The sequence below is a fragment of the Rousettus aegyptiacus genome, unplaced genomic scaffold, assembly GCF_014176215.1.
Source record: "Rousettus aegyptiacus isolate mRouAeg1 unplaced genomic scaffold, mRouAeg1.p scaffold_m13_p_17, whole genome shotgun sequence".
Taxonomy (NCBI): Eukaryota; Metazoa; Chordata; class Mammalia; order Chiroptera; family Pteropodidae; genus Rousettus; species Rousettus aegyptiacus.
This window is the reverse complement of record NW_023416292.1, coordinates 18658012-18677489: the sequence shown is the minus strand read 5'-3', so window position 1 is coordinate 18677489 and position 19478 is coordinate 18658012. Positions and strand designations below refer to the sequence as shown.

Here is a 19478-nt window from a genome sequence, read left to right as displayed (position 1 = left end):
CTCTCTCTCCTCTGTGGCATCTGTATTCTGTCTTAAAACCTGATAAACCAGATGGATGGTTTTTTTTTTTTAAATGCTCACAATACTAAACTACTTACTTGATTAGAGGATGATTTTTTCCTTGAGCTGAGTCTAATTTATTCAGGACATATGGACTGTTGAAATGTTGTTTTATAATAACGAGTTACGACATTTCTAGGAGTGAAGTATTTTTTTTTTCTTTTCCTCCTTAATGCCACAAGGTGTCGAGAGCTATACTGCTGCTAGTGGTATCTGCCATCTCACTACATCTTTGTTGTTTGCAAGGTACTGTGTTAGGTGCTGTGGGCTAAGGCAAAGGAGTATAAGGCATAAACCATGTCTTTCAGGAACTTGGCTGTAGTGGGGAAAGCAATATATATATATATGTATTAAAAATAGCTTATGTTTAAAAAGAACGGAATTATTGACCGAAACATCTTATTCTGAGCCCAGTGTCCCCGGCATCATTTATTTAAAGATAAATAATTTTGCCGGAAAAAAAATCTTAGGCTGTTGTACATGCCGGTGTTAACAATTAATAGAAAAGTTGGAAAGTCAAGTCTTTGACTAATGTTAATCTTTCATCGTATTTGAATTATCTTGTCCTAATTCCTTCACTGATATCTTCTACAAATTTAAAAAATTATCTGTACATCTTAAAGTGTCTTTATCTTGATACCTTCAAATGTGATCATTGAAAAGTTGGTTAATTATTCTATGTAACATTCCAAAGTAGATTAGGTTAAAACATCATGATTTAGATATTTTCCGATGACAGAATTTTTTCTTAATTCGTGTATCACTTGAAAAAATTAAGTTAGTGCCATATTTATTGTTGAATTTGTTTATGATATCTTTCATAGTTAAGTGGTACACATTCGATCAAAAGGACCATTGCCTTCACCGCCTGCTCACCTTGACTAATACTTGGATGTAAGCGACTCTATAATCAGAATGCTCTCTCCTTAGAATTTCCTGTTGCTGACATCTTGTCACTCAGATCTCAGCGCTTTTTTTCCTCTGAATTTTTTCCAAGCCACCGTCTGAAGTGGTCCCTTGAGCCTCTAGGCTTGCTCTGCCACAGTTGCCTTATGTAGTTTGATTCCAAATACTTATCCCTAACATAGAAAGGAACTTCCTTCCTTCCGTCCTCCCTCCCTTCCTCCTTCCTCCCTCCCTCCCTCCTTCCTCCCCTTTTCCTTCTGACCTCTCAGTAGCATGTAAGCTCCCTGAGAGCAAGGACTTAACTCTTTTTTCACTTCTGTTCTCTCTAGAGCTTTGAATAAAGCACTCAGAATTTTGTTGATTACAGAATGAAGCAGAAATTCTTGCCTCTAACCAGCTTTAAGACTTTCTTGAAAATTATTTCACTTCATTATCTCTTGGTTTCTTCCTCTGCAAAATGGGTGGGGGATGGAAGAGGAAAGAGATTGAATTAGGACTAGTTTTTGGGTGATGTTTTAAGGAAGTATGTGTCACTGTTTGGCAAGAATAATTAAATCTTATTGCTTAACAAAAACATGATAATATTAGATGCTGCCTATTTATATTAGGGAGAAGGATGATTTGTTAAGCTACCAGTCTTAAAAATAGTGGCATTTCTGCAGTGAAATATATTTATACCCGTATCTGGGAAGGTTCTTTCTCTGTAGCAAACTTAGTATAGTGTTTGAGAGGTCAGGGAGATCGGAATAAGCAGGAAAGGGGAAGTAGGACTGTTAATGGTAGGACTGAAAACTGGGACTTTTGGTAAGTTTCCTATCCGACGTGGAAATCAAATGATATTTGCAATAAATTCCAGCAGTTTTCTGAGTCTTAAAGCAAAAATAGGTTATCTTCCCACAGAGTAAGATGTCATGACTTTTTGGTTTGAGAAAAGTGATGTGAAATTTGGGATCCAGTTGAAGATGAGTCATATGAAGACGAAGATCAGTTTAGTAATTGTTGATGGAGGTAATGTATTCAGTCAAGGCCTTTGATGCACTAGGCACTAGGGGACCCTGCCCTTATGGAGTTCGTAGTCAATGGGGGCGTGCGCGATTACAGTGCTCTGTGATAAACACGATGATAGGACCATAGGAGCTGCAGTGGTCGCTCAGAGGTGGGCATCCTACCCAGAAGAGAGATGATGCCTAAACTGAGAAGGAGTAGCAGTTAGCAGTGAATCCATGTGCACGTGCTTGAGGATGAGAACGGATGCGAAGGTCCAGAGGTGAGGAAGAACAGCAAACCCGAAGAACGAAGAAAGGAAGGTCAACGTGGATTGGGCAGCGGGTAGTGACAAATGAGGCTGTAAAGATAAAGATAAGCAGGGGCCAGATAATGCTGGGCCTTAAAGATCATTTAAGGAGTTTGGGTTTTATCTTGTGACATTGGATTTTTGTTCTGCAGAGATTATTTTGGCCTAGGTGTGTGGAATGGAAGAAGGCCGGAGTCAGGAGGACCATTTAGAAAATTATTACATTTATCCAGATCAGTGAACTAGGGTGGATATAGTGAGGTCGGAGAGCAGTGGACAGATTTAAGAGGTTTTCGTGAGGTCAGATCAATAGGACTTTGTGATATACTAGATTTAGGGGTGAGAGAGAAGGAGGCACTGATTCCTGGGCAGCTTCACCAACAGGGATTAAAGGAGGAACAGAGTTTTGGGCAAAGAAAATAGGACTTCAAGGGTTGATGTCTGTGAAGGAAACACTGTAGATGTCTGTAGGCAGCTTGACATATGGTTATAAAAGCTGAGCGAGATGCCTGGGGTGGAATGTGCTGTTTGTGCCTGAGTGAGTAGAAGGGTCCCGGAGTAGCACCCTGAGGAATTCCCTTTCGGAGATGGAGGAGAATTTGTAGAAAAAAGAAAGGATTGTTTCTAAAATCGTGCATATTTATATATTTTCTCCTGTTTATTTGTATTTATTTGTTTGTTTTGTTACCTCTCTTTTCACTATTAGATCCTAAGCCCCACGAGGGCAGGCCCGCATCTCTTTTGTTGACGTCCGCTTGGCACATAGCAGGCACTCAACACAATGAAGAGTTAGAGTTTTCTCTATTATTGTATTTCTTTTGTTCCTTATTTGAGTCTTTTCATTGTGGGTATTCATTTTTGGAGTCTGTTCTATTGTATGATCAGTTTTTCTCTTTAAATCGGTATCATATAGGTGTTTTAACTTTTTATTATAGAACATTTCAAATTTGTAAGAAAAAATAATTTACTTAATAACCACATAACCATCTAAATTGAACAGTTCTTGTGTTTATCTTTGCTTCATCTCTTTTTTTGGTGTAGCACTACAAATTACAGTAATTTGTTTTATCCTGAAATATTTAAACATCTCTCACAAATAAGAATATTTTCTTCCGTAATCATATTCACATTCCCACTTTATTACATCTAACTAAACTTACAATTTCTTAATATCATAAAAATGCAGCCCATCTTAAAATTTTGTCCCTTATTCCCCAAATGTTTGCATTAGTTTACTACAGGAGCCATAACAAAATATCACAGCTTGAACAATAGAAATTTATTTTCTCACAGTTCTGGAGACTAGAAGTCCAAGATCAAGGTGTTGGCAGGTTTTATTTCTCCTGAGTACTTTCTCCTTGGCTTGCAGATGGCCACCTTTCCTCCGAGTCCTCACGTGGTCTTTCTTCTGTGCACGCACATCCCAGGGGCTGTGTGCCCAATTTCCTCTTATAAGGACCCCGGTCACATTGGATGAGGGCTCACTCTAGTAGCCTCATTTAAACTTCATCACCTCTTTAAAGGCCCTGCCTCCAAGTACAGTCACATTCTGAGGTGCTGAGGCTTGGGGCTTCAACACATGAATTTCTGGGGGACACAGTTCAGCCCATAACAATGTTATTTGCTGCTGGTTCATGGTGGTATGTTGTTTGGGTTGAATCATGTGAAGGGCAGCTAGCCTTTTACCTTTACATTCACCTCCACTCACTGTGGGCAGGGGCAAAGCTAAGAGTGTAGGCGTTTGAAGGTCTCCTCTAATGTGTTCTATTAACTGGAATTAATAAGATGAACAGTGAACATTTTGTTAGGGAGTTGGGATTAGAGGTGAGGCTTTAGATAAATAGGAGGAAATAGAAAGGCTTTCTGTTGAGGCCGAATAGTATAAACAAAGTTATGAAAAATTGCATGTCTCAAGATCAAAAGATTGAAGCAGTTACCATGAATTCAAGAGGTAGAACAAAAATAAAAATGACGATTTTAGATTGCAATTTGGTAAAGTTTCAAGAATAATATAAAGACCATGGGACAATGAGTTGGCCAGAAATGCTGGGGAAGAATATAGCTAGCCATTTATTGAGTGCTTTCTGTATGTCAGTTACTGATCTGAGCGTACTATGTGAATTCCTTCATTTAATCTTCAGATAACCCTAGAAGGTTGGTGTTATCATCACCATTTTACAGGTGAGAAACTTGAGGCTCAGAGAAATTATATCATTCATTTGATATCGCACAATTAGTGAGTTGCAGAATTGGGATTTAAACTCATGCGGGCCGTCAGGTTGCAAGAAATGTGCTTTTATGGAGCACACTGAGTTGCCCCGTATATATTAAGAAATAAGGTTATATGAGGAGGATGGTACTAGCTTATGAAGGAACTGTAAAACAAAACAGCAATTTGAACGTGATACAGGAGGCTCTCAGTAAATGTTTGATTTTTTTTTCAGTTGAATCTATTTAAGAAATGATAAAGTATTTGTCGAATTTCAGCTTTGTATGTGTTAGATGTTACAGTGAGGGTATAAGGATGAGTGTGGCAGAGCCTGGTAATTGTCCCTGGATGCTGTCTTTCCTTTCTTCTGCAGTGATTACATTTTAAGCTGGGCTCATGGTCACTCATGATAAAGACTACGTTTCCCAGCTTTTCTTGAAAGCCACGGTGCCCGCATAACTCTGTTCAGGGCATGGGGAGGTAGGTGGCGATATCCTTGAAACGATTTCTTGGAGCTTGGCTGAAGGGATAGGTGGTATACACCCTTTGTCCTCTTTTCTTCTTTTTTGTTTTGGTTTGGTCCTTTCCTCAGTCTTACTGCTTGTCCAGTGCCGAAAAGAAAGGTGTTCAAAGGAAGAGAATAGAATCTCTTCAAAACTGAAATCCTTATAAAGGAGGATTACATAGAAACCTGCTGCAATGGCAGAAGGTGAAGGAAAAACTGTCATAAGAAATGAAGTTTGATAGGGGCAGCAAGAACACCAAGGCTGTGTGTTCAGCTCTTTATTGGGTCAGTGGTGCTCTGCTGGTGAATTTAACTGCTGGTCCTGGAGCAGCAAGCACCTCCCCTCCCAACCTGGCGTTCTCAGGAGTTTCCAACTCAGAAGGATGCTCGGCCAGAAAAGGCCATGGTTATCCCCTCATTTGAAATGTCAGCAAACCTTGGGAAGAAAGTGGCAACAAGGCTTTCAAGTCATATGATCTTATCGCTTTTACCCCCATGATGCTATTATTTTTATTTATTTGTAATTTTTGAATAAACTATGTTTCAGAGCAGTTTTAAGTTCACAGAAAAATTGAGCAGAAGGTACAGAGAGTTCCTATGTACTCCCTGCCCCCACACATGCCCAGCCTCCCCACTATCAACACGGGGCATCAGAGAAGTATGTTTGTTACAGTCGATGACTACATTCCTGTTGCTCTGTATCCTTGTCAGAACTTGATGTTGTCGGTATCTGGATTTTGGCCGTTCTGCTAGGTGTGTAGTGGTATTGTTTTAATTTGCATTTCCCTGACGACATGGACCTATTTGCTATCACTGTGTCTTCTTTGGCGAGCTATCTGTTCAGGTCTTTTGTCCATTTTTTAAATCAGGTCGTTCATTTTCTCATTATGCTATTATTTTCATATGCTTTTCTTTTTTTCTTCCTACAGGTAATGTGAGAGATACTATGTCTTAGTGATTACAAATGGGTCCTTTAGAATCAGATTGACTGAATGAATCCTGTCTCCACCATTTAATAGCTTTGTAAATTTGTGAAAGTTACATAAACTCTTTGTGTTTGAATTTCCTTCTTGGTAAAAAGAGTTAATAATGTGTGATGGTTAAACGAGTTGATAAATATAAAGGATTGAGATAGACTAGGGCCTGGCCTATAGTAAGTACTTAATACATTTTAGTATGTAGTTTTTATTACTCTGATTTGAAATACTCATCACCACTCTTGGCTCGTTACTGTATTCCCTGTAGAAAACTTCTGTTAGACTTATTCACATTAAATCGTAAATGATTTTAAGGGCTATTTACATTTTTTGTCTGTATTTAAAAACTCACATTGGTACTGCATGAGCATATTCCGTTGGTAGAAAAGTGAAGAAATACACAAGTACATATACATATATGTAGTGAAAATGAAAGTAACACCCTCTCCCCCTACTTCCTCTTCTCTTTGCAGATGTAACTACTGGTAACAGTTAGTAGTAGGTTGAGGCTGAGCAGATTGGCCTGAGGTGTTCCATGTTAATTTTTTTTCTCATCTGGAGTCTTCTGGCACTTGTTCTTGCCTAGAGTCTCCTGCAGTGGTGAAGTGTCATGAAATTGTGTAGTGTCATCCCTTGTACTCTCAAGACATCTTAGTCGATTTGAGTCCCAGACTAAGACGCGCTTTTCCTTATTTATTACTTCGATTTGTGGTAGCCAAAGGTAGTTCACTTTTGATCTTGGTCCTTGTGTGCTGAGAATGGTCACCTTACTTAAGATGCTCGCCCTAAGTGATGTTGAAGGCGATGCCACAGGTCACACAGGGTTGGAGTGGAGTTGTGGCAGCCACTCTTCCCTGCTCAAGTTGTCGTTTGCTGTACAGGGCGATGATTCGTGACCTCGTGTGGTCCGCAGACTCCGCTGCAATGCGGTTCTAGGGAGAGAGGGATCGGGGAGGGATGCGTCAGTGCTCTGTGCCATCTTCTCGTTTCTGATGACAAGGTCTGGGCAGTGTGGGGAGACCTGGAGATGCCTTACGATCTACAGATCGGACTTCGGAGTCTACAGATAAGGGCTGTTCAGGAAGTAAATATCCCAGTCGAGATGGAGATAATTGTATGTAGTTTGCTTTGAGAATTATAGAGCTAAATTACTTTGAGGGGTAATTTTAAATTTTATTTTTTTTTAGGTTTTACTTATAATTAAAATGATTTTTTGTTTAAAGAAATAAAAATTATATCAAATTATTATTTCAATATGTGTTCTTTAATTGCATTTTCACATATTGGAGATTTTTGCAGATGGATTACTGGATCATCGTATACATTTATTTTAAATTTTGTTTTAAATTAAAAAAGTCTAATAGAATTAAGTGTTGTCTTCTAGTCCTCTTTGAACACTAACGCTCAAACTCATTTTGGTAGAGATGAAAGATGTTTCATTGAAAAATGAAAGATGCTTATCAAATAAAATATTGTAGGTAGAAACTCCCAAGGAAATAGTGTTTCAGGTAGACGGTGAAAATGCAAGGATAGTTAATCTCACAAAATAACAGTTAATGCTCACTTTTAAATTTTGATTAAGAACGCAGTTGAAATAATTTCTGAAAGATCTGGTGATGTTTTGGCAAGCAGTTACATGATTTTAAACTGCTTCCTATTGAGAAGTTTCATAATTATAGTCAATGTTTTGATTTAAAAATTAACGAATGTATGTGGTTAAAATTTAAACAGTTCAGAATGTCTGTATTCCATCCCAACCTGCAGAACTAGTCAGCTCAGTTGTTCCGAGCCTGATTTCTCAATTTGTCATTATCCAATATGCTTTTACTCTCTTTTGGGTTTGACCATTTTATTACTCAGTTGTATCTCTGCTAGTGTGGACATACGAAGGGAGAGGGAAGAGAGTGTGATCGTGTCTGGAAGATGACGGGTTAGCTGACAAGGCTGTTTAAAGTAGGGAATCATGAAACATCACACATGCGCCTTTAAACATGCTAACCTGAAATCACTGTGCACCTTTACTTACCAACCTTTTGATGTTGGACCGAGACTTTCTGGCATTCTGCATCTTAGTCTTTTTTGACTATACTTCACCTGTCATGCTTCACTTTAGATTTTTTTTAGTGCACTTAGACTAAAACCTTAAATCTTTAACATGTGGTACAAAACTGTACATTATCTGGCTCATTGCCAGTTTCTAAGAAATGTACTTTTCTTCTTCTTCTTCTTTTTTTTTTTTGTGGTCAAGCTGTACCAGCTTTTCAGTTTATGAAACTCGCCTTACTCAGGGCCTTTCCACACGCTGTTCCCATCACCTAGAACGACCTTTTCTCTTAATCTTATCTCAAACGACCTGTTCTCATAGCGGCATACTCAATATTCCCTTACTAGTCCAGTGTAAAGTAGGGCGCCCCACTACCCCCTGGCATCCTTCGTTGTTTTCCTTCATTCTACTCGCCACATTTGATAAGAACGTGTCTGTTTTTTTGTTTGTTTATTTGTTTTACCTTTTTCACAGGACCGAAGGCTGCCTGAAGGCAAGGGCCATATCCGTTAGGTGCACCGTGGTGCATGATAGCCTGTGTTTAGGCATAGGAAAAGAAGCTTAAGTACTTGTAGACTTAATCAAATGCTTATTAATTGCATGTGATGTGTCGGGCACTGTGGGGGCATTAATTAATGAAATGCCATTTAGTCACCTTATTGGTAGCCTAAAATATATTATTAAATGGAAATATGATACATTTAAGTATGTATCATTTAATAAAATATAGGACATTCACATTTTTCAGGTGATAATATTAGAACCTGCAAATTTTATACCGAAATAAATAGACTCCTTTCTAAAACATGGAAGATGTTGCTTATCCTTTTAAAAGTGGTTATTCATCCATTTTTCATTGACACTGTCTTGAGAATTCTGATCTTCTTGTGGAAAGCTTTGAAAATCCGGGGATCATGGGCACGATTATTAACTGTAGTCTTTTCTCCCCCTGAAGTAATTAAGGTTTTCCCTGAGACTGCATAATGTAGTGATACTTGCCCTCTGGAGAATCAAATAGGTTGAAAGTTTCGAACTAGAAGTAGAGCATAAGTGATTAACACTAAACTAATACACTGCAATTCTAATTAGTTATGTCTTGAGATCTGTTGCCCTTAATAAGATGTGCTGAGATATACAGAATGGCAGGCATCATTTGTAAAGTTTCCCTTTTTTATCCCAGTTTTTTTTTTTTTCATGATCAGAAATTCTGGTTTGAAAGAGTATACTTTTTAAATAAGAACTATGTACAGTAAGTATTTAGCTTTGTCTTTATCATAAGTCTGTGGAACGTGGTTTCTTGACTATGGGTGAGTGAATCAACCTTTCAGATCTCATTATAGTTGTAAAGTGGATTTGGGTTTGGTATTTGTATGGGTTGCCTGATGTAGCTAAAATATTTTTAAAAAATCTGTGTTGAAATAATCTAGAGAGAAACTATTTTGGTTTTTGAAATGTGTGAGTTTAACCCATACATTTATTTATTCAACAAGTGTGATATTGTCAGGTGGTGTACTGTGTTCCTGACACTTTCTTGGGAGCTGGAAATGCAAAGGTGAATAAAGTCTAGTTGCTGTCCAAGAAGAATTAGTGGTAATTGATGAGATAGACTCACAAGTAATTATGTGGTATGACAAAGGCTGGAGTAGGCATATAAATTAATGCAAAATATTGTAGAGCCACTGTAGAGGGAGTGATCGGCTCTTGGAAGGCTTGGAGAAGGTCTTCAGATTTATTAATTCAGACGAATCCGACCGCTGGGATTTTACCCTCCCAAATTTGTGTGAAATAGAGCTTCTTAAACTACCTGGAAAAAAACCTCAAAGGCAGAGGAGAGTAAGGTTACCCTTTGGAAGTGCAGGACATACCTTATAGCAGCTCGAAAATTTCTTAAATTCAGTGTTTTATCTTAAGCATTCAGGTGAATGTTGCACTCATCCTTATTATATAAATGTAGAAATGTTTTAATTATAACCGGAAAAGAAAAAACATTCCCTACTGGTCTACTCATTGTGGAAAACATTAGTGAGTGAAGAATGCCGACAGTGCGTTCCGGGTTTGGCATTCACCGTCATTCTCTTCGTCTCAGTTTATGCCCAGGTTGAAATGCATACTGGTTGGAGGAAAAAAACAGATGCATTCGTCAGATCACAAAGCATTGCGTTCTTCTTCTTCCTCATATCTGTAGTGTAGCCTTGGGGAAAATTATTTAATTTGAGTCTGTTGCTTTTAAAAATTGGGCTACTATTATGTACCCATACTTCCGTTGGGAGGAGATCATATAGTAGCTGCTTATTAAATGCCTATTTCCTCCTTCCCCTCCCACATTCCTGACGCTTTTTTCCTCTTCGGTTTACCCCTGGTCTCCTAACTGCTTGGTGTGCCTGATCGGCTTGCTTATGGTGTTGCTGGTCGTTCATCAGCCAGTGAGCAGTTGGGAACAATACTAGAAGGTGTTTGGAGCATTACCAGGGAAGTTCCTGGAATAACAGAAATGCTGAGTCAGGAGCATTCAGTGCACAGGGAAGCACTCAGATTTGGCTCATCAAAGTAAGACAGGTCTAGGAAAACATTATATTCATAAAGGGAACGAGGGGCCAGCCCGCGAAGCTTGGGATTACAATGTGAGACTTAGTGCAGAGGCAGAGTCCAATTTCTGAGCAGCAACAAAAGCTGGTGGTGTTGACTTCATTTTTTTTTTTCCTTCACAGTAAGTGCATATTCAAAAATAGATTGTCTCTGAAATCTACAAGTTGACCATAAAAAGAAGATAGATTATTGGCCTATTTTGTAGGTGATGATGCCCATTCTTTGCTTCTTTTGAATTTGTTAGTATGTTTCATTAATGACAGCTGCATGATCTCAAACCCCCAGTTTCTCTAACTGTATGGTACATGTCAGTTGGAGGTTCAGGAGGGTGTAATTAAGTCACTCCTGCACCTCTCCAGGTTCTTAAACTGAGAACAGAAACAAGGAGGCAAATGTATTGAGCTTTATTACTGATAAAGGTGGATTGTAGAATGTGTGAGGATTTTAGGATTGCATTCTTCCTACCAAGAAGTGAAAGCGCCCACAGAGAAGTAGGAGAACAGAAGAATAGTGGTTTCTGTTCAGTGCAGAGTCATGACACCTGCCGCAGCCACAGCCCCTTCAGATGGAAATTTGGGGCAGAGAACGGGGCAGGCATGTTTTAAACATTTAACCTGGTCCCTTCCTCCACCCGCAGTGGGCGTGAGATGGGCACCTGGCCCACGCGCAGGTCTTGTAGGAGACAGAGCACTAGGAAGTGAGATTGATTTGGTCACTTCAAATCTGGAGTTCATATTTAATCAGCTGTATTAACCAGAACGGATTATTTAATCCTTTGAATGTATTCCTTCATTGGAAAGATAGGAATTCAATTCAGTGGTGGTTGTGAACAGAAATTAAAAGATAACTAAAATGCCCAATACTGTTTGGTTCATAGTAAACATTTAGTAAATAATAGTAATAAAATAACTGTCATTTGTGAGTTGTAACTTATTTTCAACAACTAGGCCTTGAGTGTTTAAATCTTTTAAAAATTACAATTGCTACTTGTTACATCCTTAAATTGTACTGTTAACAGAAAATATGTATTCCTTCAAATTCATATTGCTTCTTTGATTTATTCATTTCACGAAAGCAGAAGGCTATAATTGCTTTTATGCTGATCCCTTATGTTGCAGACTTGGCCATGTGAATATTACACAGATCACCAGGTATAGGTCTTGTCAGAATTAAATCTCAATAATATTCTCCATATTTTGGGGGAGCATATATTGTTCAACTGTGCATTAGTGGACACTCATTTATTTTAAGTGTCTTAAGCGTCATTTGAAATAGGAGCTTTAATTGGTTTGAGCCAATGTGTTGACATTTTTTTTTTTAAAGATGGTATTTATATCAGTGTGAAGCAAAACACACAAAAAGCATTAACCTGCCCTAAACTTTGTATGGTTGCCTTGCACGTAATTATTGTGTAGTAAAGATTTGTTGATCAGCCTTGCGCTGTCCATTCATCTGCTCAGATGCGTGAAGGGAGATCCTAAGGTACTTTGTTAAGGTTTGCATGTGTACAACAGGGTAACTTAAAAGTAAACTCAAGTAATGAGTGGCTCTTTAACTTCATTTTCTTTTTTGTTTGTTTTGTTTTGTTTATGTTAAGTTTACGTAAAAGTGATATAAAGAGCTGATCAGCCTCCTTTAGGTGAAGGCTTTCATTTGTGAGCCTGTTACGTGTATCTAGTGCTGTCCCTTTAATAAGTTTTGAAATAGTTCATATTTATTTTGTAGTCAAGTTTCATAACTGGCTAGGATAAATGGTTTGCTCTAAGTATAAATAGTAATTTTTAGGGAGAAGGGGAGAATTGTTTGGAAATGCTGAAATTTTGGTTTTCCTTTATTTTGAGAGAGATCAAATAATCCATAAGGTGTATGTGGCAATTTGAGAAGCTGCAGGGGACTCACTACACTGTTGTAGGTATTAGGGTCTCAAGAGCCCACCTGTTTGATTCATCTCTAAATTCCCAGCGTTTAGTGTTAAATATATAGTAGACTTCCTGTAAATGTTTGAATTAGTGAATCCATGCATGCACATTAAAAAAATTCTTTGGCTTCTTCTGGGCAAATATTTAATGATTTTTTTTTCCATTTTTTGGGTTATCTTCTGAAATTGTGACACATTATAGTTATGTCATTTTTTTAAAATTGGAAAGATGTAACCATTTATAGAAATTTTTAGTTTTCATCTAGTGACCTATGTCTTGTACTTTTTTTTTAGCCAGTTGTTCGATCCATTTAAGTGTTTCTCAAGTAATTCAAATTTGGAGCGACTAGTTTCTGGTTTCCGAGGTTATTCCTACTCTTAAATAAAGGAGTTTTTGCCCCCTCACATTAAATCTAGATATATCTGATAATAAATTTCTTAGATTTTAAGATATGGCATAATTCAAGAATAGTAGTTTGGAATAGACCTAGATTTGTATCTCATTTCCATCAGCTACTGGTTGTGTGGTCCTTGGGTGGGTTACTTAATTCCTTTTTAATCCCAATTAACAATTAAATTAACTAACTAATACTGTAAAGCTCCTGCCAGAGCAGCTGACAAATAGTAAAATGGTAAATGCTAATAATAACTACAGTTTCTGACTTTGTTTACTAAAGGAAAAGCAGAGTTAATCTTGTAGATTTAGGATGCATTTGCACTCGAGGATAAAGGAAGGTTATGCATGGTAAAATTGTGGTAGCATAACTGAGGACTCTAAATTCGTCTTCTGGATACAGGCTACTTTTTGTCTTAAACTCATCATCTTAAAAAGACATTGAAATGGCAAACTAAAAATCTGATTTAGTCGAGGTGTGATAGCTGCCGAACTTTTCAAATTCCAGTTTGTTTAGTTGTCCTTGGAGGGATCACAATAGAAAAAGAAAGAAAAGGATGTAGCACAGTGCTTGCTACATGCTAAGTGGTAGCGACTGTGTGTGTGTATGTGCGTAGTGGTTAAGAATGTGGCGTCTCTTGTCAGACTGTTGTACTGGTCTTGTGACCTTGGGTCACATTCTATTATTTCTTCATTTATAAAAGCGGAATAATATTAGCTCTACCTTGTATTGCGAGGGTTAAATGAAATGGAATATAAAGTGCACAGTACAAAACAAGCACTTGAAAAATGTTGGAGATTATTATTGCAGAAGTTTTCCTTTGAGAGGCATCATTCCTTAGTTGAAAAAGCAAGATCTTTGGAGTCCGGTTGAGTCGGTTTTGAGATTTGCTTTAGTTTATACTAACACCGTGACCTTGGGTGGATTAGTTTAACAACTGTTCATTTCCTGTTTTCATACCTATAAAATGGGGATAATAGCTACTTGTAGAGTTTGTGGAATTATTACAAATACATAGATACTTAGTAAATGGTAATTATTATTGGCACGATGGTTGTAATTCAGGTCAGTAGGGTTTTCTGGGGTTGGCATTATGAGCCAGCTGGCTGGATTCTTTCCTGACACTGATGCCATCTGAATTGAGCACCTGGGTCTACAGTCATTTACGTTTTTTCTATAAAAATGAAACTTTATAATAACAGCTTAATATTTACTTATTTATAATATTTTTATCTGAAATAAAAATCAGAGCAGACTTTTGTGTGTTCTGTTATTTATTTCTGTAGAACAAAGGTAAACGTGGCATCAGTTCGGCTTGGAATGAAGAGATGCTATTCTGACTTCCCCTGGATGCCTTCTGCCTCATGTATCCTGGGAGAGAGAAGTCCTGCTCACGTGGGGTTGTTTCTAGGATGTAGAGGCTTTATAGAGAAGTGCCAGTCATCTGTCTGTTGGAGGTAGACAACCGAGAACTTCTCTTGCCTAGATGACACACAACTCCTAATCAACAGCGGCAGGCGACTCTTCTTTATTGTCCCATTCTTTATTGTATGAACATGGCCATCAGTGGGGTCAGGCAGCTCAGCTCCCAACTTAGGTCTGCAAAAGCGTGAGCAGTTTTCCCACGAGAGAGGGTCCAGCTATTAGAATCTACAGGACACACTGGCTAATGTGAAAAAACCAGTTGATCAGCCACTCTGACCTGAGGCTGGAGCAGGCTCTCCCAAGGTTCTCAGACTAGAGACTTCATGCAGAACGTTAGCAAAGTGTTTGTCCATTCAGGTATTCAATTCTCATGGTGTGTTCGGGAGACAAAGTATTTACTTGTACCACCCTCCGCCTTTGAGAAAAGAAACCTTGGAACACATAGAAACTACAGTTTACAGCAGATTTTTGCTAACCACAAAATTTCTGATGAACCACAGTCATTTTATATACAGTTAGTTTCCTTATCTTTTGGAGAGGTCTTACATATAAATGTTAGTTATACTTTCATTTTGTTGTTGCTGAGATAGCGTTCACACACCGTAAAATTCACCATTGAAAAATGTACAGTGGGGTGGTTTTTGGTACATTCGCAAGGTTGCGCACCATTATTTCATTCCAGGTAGACATCTTTGATTATATGTTGATTAACTTACTTCTGATTTCTTTTTCTACTTTAAGGAAAACCTGTTTTGTCTTTGAGCTTATCTCTGGCTTTTTGTCAAGTCGTTTGGAGTTCTGCTGGCCTTTCAGGTTCTATAGAGTGGTTGATCATCTGCCCCCTGCCCTTCCAAATTAGTCCCTGGTGCTCCGTAGATTCTAATCGCTGGAGCTTCTCTCGATGGAAAGCTGTTGACCAGTTTCAAGAAGTTCTCAAATATCTATCTCTGTATTAATTTCATTTTTGTTCTATTTCAGAATAAGAGAAGATAGAAAACAGTGATTTTGGATGACTGAATGGATGACTGAATACGCTGAATGAATGCTGTTCTTTGACAGTGGAGTGTGTGTTTGATAACTTAATTATTCACTTCTTCCTCTTGCATGACTACTTAAGTTTTAATATAAAAACTTTTTTATAGATCAGCTAAGGATGATCATTTTTCTTACCTAGCAACTCACAGTAGTATCATGTTAGCATTGTATAAACTGCTGTGGGTCTCTTAAGTAATTATCTTCATTCCTAGAGAAGTTTTACTTTCCTTTCCATCTGAACAATTTTAGTAAGATTTGTACAGGGGTATTATAATTTTCCAACATATTTACTTTCCCTGAACAATGAAAATATGTTTATGTAACTTTCTTTATACAAGCAGATACAGATTAACAATAGATACAGACTTCAGCTTTGTCTATTTGTCTAGCCTATTATATCTCTAAGTAGCTGGTTCTCAGAAAAATTTTAAGTGTTTTCCAGCTTACTATTATTTTCTATACAAACTAAAATGTAATTATCTCATTAACTGCAAAGCATGTCTCTTCAGGTTCTTTAGTTTCTAGTGAAGTAAAAGCTTTTTCATTTTTCTATTATTATTATTATTATTTTTAGCAGCGTCCTTTACCCTTTCCCTGACATCCGCGGTCTCGTCCTAGGCCTCCTATCTATGTGCCATACTGCCCAGAGGGAGGGGAGCTTCTCTCTCCTCTCCAGTACATTCCCTTGTGGGTTTAGTCCGATGAGACAGTTGAGTCCTTATATTCTTTCTTGAACTGTTGTCAGAAAAATGCCATGTTAATTGGCTTAAGACTTAGTGCCCCTCTTCTAACGAAGTGTTAAAGTAAAAGGCATTAAGTTAATTGGCTTAGAGTTCAGTTAGAGGCTCAGCCTTCAGCCCCTCCCCGCTGCCCCACCCCAGGCTAGGGATTCGGTCTGGTGTACAATTTGGGGTTGGGGGGAGAGAATGGATGCTAGAAAACATGTAATGATATGTTTATTGGTCATTTGTCTTTTTATACCCTTTACTTCATTTTCTATTGGTATATTCCTCTTTTGCTTATTTAATTCCAAGAGCTTGTTATATATTTAGGATAATACCACTTCCAATTCTTGCCTTTAAATTTTGCTCATATTATTTGACATATAGATCTTAAATTTTTATGAAGTTAAGTTTATCAGTCTTTATGCTTAGTTCTTCCTTACTCTAATATCAGAAATAGTGATAGTTTTCTTTTTTTAAACAAACAAAAAAACAAAGAAACAAAAACCAACCGAACTCCTTTTGACATTTCTTTGGCATTTCAGGTAGGGATCAGGTACTGATCACATTTAATTTTTTTGCCTAGTAGTTAGCTGGTTTTCTTATCAGCTTTTTTGAATAATTCCTTCTTCCCCTCATGTTTTGAACTTGTCCCTTCACCAGTGCTTTGCAACATGCCACTTTTATCCTGTACCAAATTCTTATACTGGCAGGCCCTTGAATTCTCTGTTCTATTTCTTCAATTTGCCTGTGATTTCTTATACCCCTATTACATAATTAATCTACATTCAATTTATATTCTACTATCTAGTTATATAGCTCCTTCTCGCCTCACACACATTTTCTTGATTATTTCCTCCCATATTTTCTTTCAATGTTGATACTACCTTATATTTACTGAGTAGTGATATGGGTCAAGTTTTTTACATGTGTTAGCACGTACTGTCCTCATAACAACCCAGTGATGTGGGTGCTAAATCACAGTTTTACACATTCAAAATTGAGATGCAGATAGATTTAATACTCAGTTTAAAGTCACGTTAAGCTGAGAACCAGAATTCAAACCCAGGCAGTCTGGCTTTAGAGCTCATGCCTTTAGCCACCATCCTAAAGCTTAGATTATTTTGTCAGGTTTCACAGAACTTCTTTCGAAAATTTTATGGAATTAGACCGAACCTGTAAATCAACTTGGGGATAACTGGCATCTTCCTCATACACAGATATATTCATAAAACAAGTGACGTATAGAAGTTTTACAGCTTAGAGATCTTGGATATCAATTAGTCCAACCGTTATTTTTCAGATAAAGAAACCAGTGTGTGTCCCTGGGAGTGAGATGCCTTTCCCATGGGCAGATTGGGTCCGGGAGAACTCGAGGTTTTCTCCTGAGTTATGTGCTTTGTACAGCGTCACACAAGTGAGTATTCAGTGGTGACCCAAAGATCATAAGACTTTGGTTTTATTACAGCAGCAGAAGAAGGGGGGCGGCTATAGTTATGTGACGCTAGTGTATTCTAGGATTTTCCGCCTTGACCATATGCCTGTGCCCGCTGGGCACAACGCTGATAATTAGTCTTATGCCAGGTTTATGGAACTCTGAATTGTACAGCCGATGATCCCTGGTTTTCTAGGCAACAAGTGACAATATAATGTATATAATTTTATCAACCTCACTCTTCAATTGATTGCACATATGATTACATCACAGAAACCAAGAGAAATCTAGAGTTAAAGTTAATGTCATTAAATTTTTTTGTTTGTTTATTTATGAAATATTTTTTATTTGTATAATTACCTAGGAGTGATTGCTGAGTAGGCTTTTTCAACTATAGTATAAATGCATGGGCCAAAGTTTTATACAACTGAATATACCTAGAGTTGAATATTAGTATTAGAAGGGTAGACTATTAAAGTACATTTTTATTTAGCGGACTATAAATAATAATTGTAGAAACGACTGGCTTTTTTAAGGTAATAGTTGAAGAACCATATCATTATCTCCTTGAGTGATTGACTAGTTAGTTGCTGTGTTAGTTTTTTTCTGATTTTTGCTTAACTTAAAGATGGTATCATAATGTTGAAGAAATTTAAAAATAGCACGTGGGGAGCATGACATAGGGAATACAGTCAGCAGTAATGGCTGTGTGTAGGGCCAGAGGGAAGACAGCACGATCAGGAGGGTCATTCATAAACCATGTAAATATCTCCCCAGTGTTCTATATACTTGACACTAATGGCAAAATAACATAAAATGCTAAAAAAATAGGTCACTAAGTCAGCTATTGCTGTGGTAATGCGTTGTAACAGTCTGAAATACTTGATGGCTTACAACAATAGACATTTACTTTTTTAATTCATGATTCTATAGGTCTGTGAGGGATACTCTACTTCTGGCTGTGAATTAAATTTAGGTCTTTTTTCACATGTTGCATTTTTGGTCCATTGGCTTCCTGGGGCATGTTTTTCTTTTGGTCTTCTCAAGAGACCAAGCCAAATAACGTAAGCACATTTAAAATCTCCGCTCACGTTTTACTTATTGATATTCCATTGATTACGCAAATTATATAGCTAAGCCCAAAATGATTTGGTAAGGGAAATATTTTGCTCTACTTACTCTCATGGGAGGTATTATAAAATCACATGGCAAGGGGCACAAGTGTACAATTCTGTAATAGGGAGGAAATAAAAAATTGGTAAAAATAATTGGATCTACCATTCTTATAAATCTCACCATCCTAATACAGATTTTTAAATAAAATATTTTTTCCTGTATTGCATTCTATTTTTATGACATAGGGATATTATGTAGCAGTAATCATAACATGCCTACCATTTTAAATTCTTCTGTCCTTTGATGGCTTCCTGTTTTGGTTGTAAAACATTCTTCTATTGCCTTTAAACCATCCTTCGACTGTAAATACCACTTGTATTATCCCGTTTTGTTCCTGTAATTATTTCAAGTAAGTCATTTCTCTGCTTTTTCTTTCTTTCATCACACCCACTATAATGTTTATCTAGGAAATTATTGTCAACTTTTCAGATTCTCTCTTCTTCCTTCACGTGGATTTCTGTTCTCACGCCTGCTGTATGAAACCACATGGACATCTGCAGTCTATTAAAATTTATCTTGTGTATCTTCTTGCTGGCATATAATTACATTAGGCCTCATTAGGCTTCATGTGACAAACACTCAATTTAAACTAGCTTATGCAAAAAGAATTTATTGGAAGGGATGTTTTATAGAATTAAGGGAACAGTGGATTTACCAAGACTGAGGATGGGAACAGACAGGGCTAGGCCTTAGGAATGACTCAAGCAAAGTGGTCCGACTCAGTGAAGACTCTGGCTTGTTTCTCTCTCCGTACGTACTGGCATTCTTCCCATGGGGAAAAAGCATGGCCA

At 37.6% G+C, this 19478-nt stretch overlaps 1 protein-coding gene across 7 annotated transcripts in view; it reads left to right on the top strand.

Moving 5' to 3' along the window:
* Positions 1-19478, top strand: part of RABGAP1L (RAB GTPase activating protein 1 like) — a 376617-nt gene that overhangs the window by 11716 nt on the left and 345423 nt on the right. For 2 of the 7 annotated variants that reach the window (XM_036234591.1, XM_036234596.1), the window contains exon 1: positions 17380-17493. The exons of the other annotated variants lie outside the window; for them this stretch is intronic. In XM_036234591.1, the coding sequence (XP_036090484.1) occupies positions 17413-17493 (81 nt within the window). In that variant the 5' untranslated portion in view covers positions 17380-17412. Of the gene's footprint in view, positions 1-17379; positions 17494-19478 lie in introns of those variants that run through there. 7 annotated transcript variants of the gene reach the window in all.